General features: G+C 39.3%; 1 protein-coding gene across 1 annotated transcript in view; it reads left to right on the top strand.

Moving 5' to 3' along the window:
• The first annotated feature begins 1,965 nt into the window (after positions 1-1,965).
• Positions 1,966-4,996, top strand: part of LOC121846401 (multicilin) — a 7,936-nt gene continuing 4,905 nt past the window's right edge. The window contains exons 1-2 of the mRNA XM_042321246.1: positions 1,966-2,028; positions 2,942-3,002. Of these exons, the coding sequence (XP_042177180.1) occupies positions 1,966-2,028; positions 2,942-3,002 (124 nt within the window). The remainder of the gene's footprint in view (positions 2,029-2,941; positions 3,003-4,996) is intronic.

Raw genomic sequence — 4,996 nt, 5'->3', positions numbered from 1 at the left:
AATGAATAAATGTTTATTGGTAGACCTATGTGGTCGTCATGTTCTCATGTCAAGTCTAACATTTCACAAAGTCAGACGACTTGTCCCCGGAGCTTCCTATACCGTTTAATGTCTTTCCATAAAGTGTTGAGGCCGGCAATTAAGGAGAATGAGAGGCTGAATTAAAGATGTTAGGCTACAGAATTGCAGTATATGAAGCACCGCTCTCTTCTGGACAGATTTTCTGATGTTGCTACGTCAATCAAGCTCTGTTTACCGTCCCTGTAACTGTCTCTTTTGCGGAGAGATTGTTTTTAAACTAAAACTCATACTATAGAAGCATTAGGCTCTCGATGTGAATTCCGCGTTTGAACACCAGGGTAAACTCCACCCATTGCACCGGCGCCGTCATAGCCTTGACCACTACATTTATTAACCCATATCCCCTTTACTTTCAATCAGTATTGAAAGGCCAGAGGCGCTTTTTCCAGTCACATTCCTGAAGCCCAAGAAACAAACACTTAGCTTTCTAGTAAATAAGTAAATTAAGTAAAGTAAAATAAGTAAATAAACCTTAAAAAGGTTTATGAATGACTTTATGACCGTCACTGTCAAAATGATTTATTACATAAAACATAAAAATAAACTAGACATCGATGACAGGCCCATGATCATGGCGAACCATCAGCTAAACATGTGTAAATCTGGAGATGGAAAGACTAAGAAGTGAGTCTCTTGTTGAAGGCATCTCTGTTGGCCACTGGTCGGTGGTCTCCAAGCAGGATATTTAGCTCTACGCGCGTCATGCTCTGCGCTGTCGGATGCACTCGGAGCCCGCGGTAAAAGCGGGCGCCGCCTCTAGCGGAAACATGTTCCTTCTGAGCCTAAAAAACCGTTAGGTCTACACCTGTTAAATCTCCGGGGGAAGCCGCGTGTCCCTTAGAGACCATGAACTGGTTTGATTGGACCACAGATTTTAAACGGCGGCGTGGAATGGTATAAACCGGGAGAATACGGCCTATAAAGATCTACCTCAGCTAGAATCTCACTGGGTCTTGGACTGATTCTTTTTTTGTTACGTGAGTGACAACAACTGCAGTTTGGTTCAGTATATAATCTTGGTCTGGTGAGTCACGGACTAATTCTGGGCCACTACAGAGATAAATCTGTGTCCATCTGAAACTGAATCACAAGGAGAATGTATGGAGAAAGAAAAGTGTTCGGGACTATCTGTCCAAACACAGTGGCTCCTCATCAGAATCAAGACAGAAGACAGACAGCAGCTAGAAAGGTACAGAGATGATTAACCCTGCACGGCTATATGCTAGATTATACTAATTTTACCAGTGGTGGAAAAAGTATTCAATTGTCATACTTGAGTAAAAGTAAAGATACCCTTAATAGAAAATGACTCAAGTAAAAGTGACCCAGTAAAATACTACTTGAGTAAAAGTCTAAAAGTATTTGGTTTGACATATACTTAAGTATCAACTGTAGCCTCAATGTAATTACTAGAATATAATCCTATTTAAGTATCAAAAGTAAAAGTATAAATAATTTCAAATTCCTTATAAACCAGACGGCATAATGTTCTTGTTTTTCTTTAAATGGACGGATAGCCAGCGGTACACTTCAACATTCAGACATCACTTTACAAAGAAAGCATTTGTGCTTACTGAGTCCGCCAGATCAGAGGCAGTAAGAGATGACCAGGAATGTTCCATTGTCCTGTCCTGCTGAGCATTCAAAAGTGTAACTAGTACTTTTGGGTGTCAGGGAAAGTGTACAGAGTAAAAAAAATGTTATATTTTCTTTAGCAATGTAGTGAAGTAAATGTAACAGTTGTAAAAGGTATAAATATTAAAGGAACGTACAGATGCAAAACGTTTTTTTTTTTTTTTTTTTACTCAAGTACTTTACACCACTGCATTTTGATGGACATGTATCCATTGTCAGTATGTCAGTTTATCTAACGTTATTAGAGACATGGCGAAACTCTTATCCACAGGGCAGACCGAGGCTCCCCAGGAGCAGCAGCCCGGTCGCAGTGTATGTGGACCGGAATCCCTGCATCGTTGAAGAGGGTAGGTGAACCATGGGCATATTCGCTCAGACTACACGCATGTTGATTTCATTGTTTTGTCTTAATATACAAATTCAGAGTATAATGTTAAATAAATTCATATATATATTTTTTGTCTTCACTATTTGGTTGTTATTTTTTTTGTAGCATTCGCAACGATAGCATGGGATGACTTGGAGGAATGCGCGTCCGTGATGAGGCGAGAGAGCGACTCCCTGGGTTCCCAGGTAAAATAACACACACACACACACAACACACACACACACACACACACACACACACACACACACACACACACACACACACACACACACACACACACACACACACACACACACACACACACACACACACAAACACACACACACACACACACACACACACACACACACACACACACACACACACACAAACACACACACACACACACACACACACCGATAAGTTTCACGTTAGAGGATTAACAGTTTCCATGGTGATATGACGGCTCGGGCCGGTTAATATTTGACAGACAGGTTACCAGCGGAGCGCCAAAAGACCGTGTATTTATGCTCACCCGCCTTATAGAAGAAAAAACACTCCAAAGTTGCCAACCTACCGACTCTAGTCCTAATCTCATTTACCTGACACTCCAAACAACATTTTTTTTTAAACACCTACACTCACATTGATTTGAAAGAACCACACACAGCAACATGAGCGCACAGACATGCACCGCAGTATATTTACCGCGCTGGGATTTCCAGGTAACCGCGCTCCTGATTGTGGATATTGAGTATGCTGTACAATCTCTATAATATAGCCTGTGCAATGTCAGTCTGTTCGGTGTGAATGAGGCTTTACGCTTTGTGTGTGTGTGTGTGTTTGTGCATCCAACAGGTGAACGACTCCGACGGAGATGACCAGGACTTCGGGGAATATGCCCTAGACTTTATAGCTGGTAAGAACACCGAGATTGAAATCAAAGTTGTTTTGATTTATTTCGATTAATAAATACATGTATTTATTAAGTAGAGTTCCTGAAGAAAAATGGTGCACTTGCTTCAGCTGTGTCAGCTGTGTAAAGCGTATTTTGTTAAGATAGTGAGAGAATGTTACACTGTAAGAGTCTAATGTAAATGTCTATAAATGTACTGTAAAAACAGCATATAAAGACAGAAAAAACAGTTCATTTTCACATCTGTATCTATATTATCCTTCCAAATTCTCCCCTCTCCCATGTATTATAATAATCCCTCTCCCATGTATTATAATAATCCCTCTCCCATGTATTATAATAATCCCCTCTCCCATGTATTATATTAATCCCTCTCCCATGTATTATATTAATCCCTCTCCCATTCTCCCATGTATTATAATAATCCCTCTCCCATGTATTATAATAATCCCCTCTCCCATGTATTATAATAATCCCCTCTCCCATGTATTATAATAATCCCTCTCCCATGTATTATAATAATCCCCTCTCCCATGTATTATAATAATCCCTCTCCCATGTATTAGATTAATCCCCTCTCCCATGTGTTATATTAATCCCCTCTCCCATGTATTATAATAATCCCCTCTCCCATGTATTATAATAATCCCCCCCTCTCCCATGTATTATAATAATCCCCTCTCCCATGTATTATAATAATCTCCCTCTCCCATGTATTATAATAATCCCCTCTCCCATGTATTATAATAATCCCCTCTCCCATTCTCCCATGTATTAGATTAATCCCCTCTCCCATTCTCCCATGTATTAGATTAATCCCCTCTCCCATTCTCCCATGTATTAGATTAATCCCCTCTCCCATTCTCCCATGTATTAGATTAATCCCCTCTCCCATTCTCCCATGTATTAGATTAATCCCCTCTCCCATTCTCCCATGTATTAGATTAATCCCCTCTCCCATTCTCCCATGTATTAGATTAATCCCCTCTCCCATGTATTAGATTAATCCCCTCTCCCATTCTCCCATGTATTATATTAATCCCCTCTCCCATGTATTATATTAATCCCTCTCCCATGTATTATATTAATCCCCCCTCTCCCATGTATTATATTAATCCCTCTCCCATTCTCTCCCTGTATTATAATAATCCCCTCCCATGTATTATAATAATCCCCTCTCCCATGTATTATATTAATCCCTCTCCCATGTATTATATTAATCTCCCATGTATTATATTAATCCCCTCTCCCATGTATTATAATAATCCCCTCTCCCATGTATTATATTAATCCCCTCTCCCATTCTCCCTGTATTATAATAATCCCCTCTCCCATGTATTATAATAATCCCTCTCCCATGTATTATAATAATCCCCTCTCCCATGTATTATATTAATCCCCTCTCCCATTCTCCCTGTATTATAATAATCCCTCTCCCATGTATTATATTAATCCCTCTCCCATGTATTATAATAATCCCCTCTCCCATGTATTATAATAATCCCTCTCCCATGTATTATAATAATCCCTCTCCCATGTATTATAATAATCCCCTCTCCCATGTATTATATTAATCCCCCCTCTCCCATGTATTATAATAATCCCTCTCCCATGTATTATAATAATCCCTCTCCCATGTATTATATTAATCCCCCTCCCATTCTCCCATGTATTATAATAATCCCTCTCCCATGTATTATATTAATCCCCTCTCCCATGTATTATAATAATCCCTCTCCCATGTATTATAATAATCCCCTCTCCCATGTATTATAATAATCCCCTCTAACATGTATTATATTAATCCCCTCTCCCATTCTCCCATGTATTATAATAATCCCTCTCCCATGTATTATAATAATCCCTCTCCCATGTATTATAATAATCCCTCTCCCATGTATTATATTAATCCCTCTCCCATTCTCCCATGTATTATAATAATCCCTCTCCCATGTATTATAATAATCCCCTCTCCCATGTATTATAATAATCCCCTC

This window comes from Oncorhynchus tshawytscha, linkage group LG04 (assembly GCF_018296145.1).
Source record: "Oncorhynchus tshawytscha isolate Ot180627B linkage group LG04, Otsh_v2.0, whole genome shotgun sequence".
Taxonomy (NCBI): domain Eukaryota; kingdom Metazoa; phylum Chordata; class Actinopteri; order Salmoniformes; family Salmonidae; genus Oncorhynchus; species Oncorhynchus tshawytscha.
This window is presented reverse-complemented; position numbering and strand designations above follow the sequence as displayed.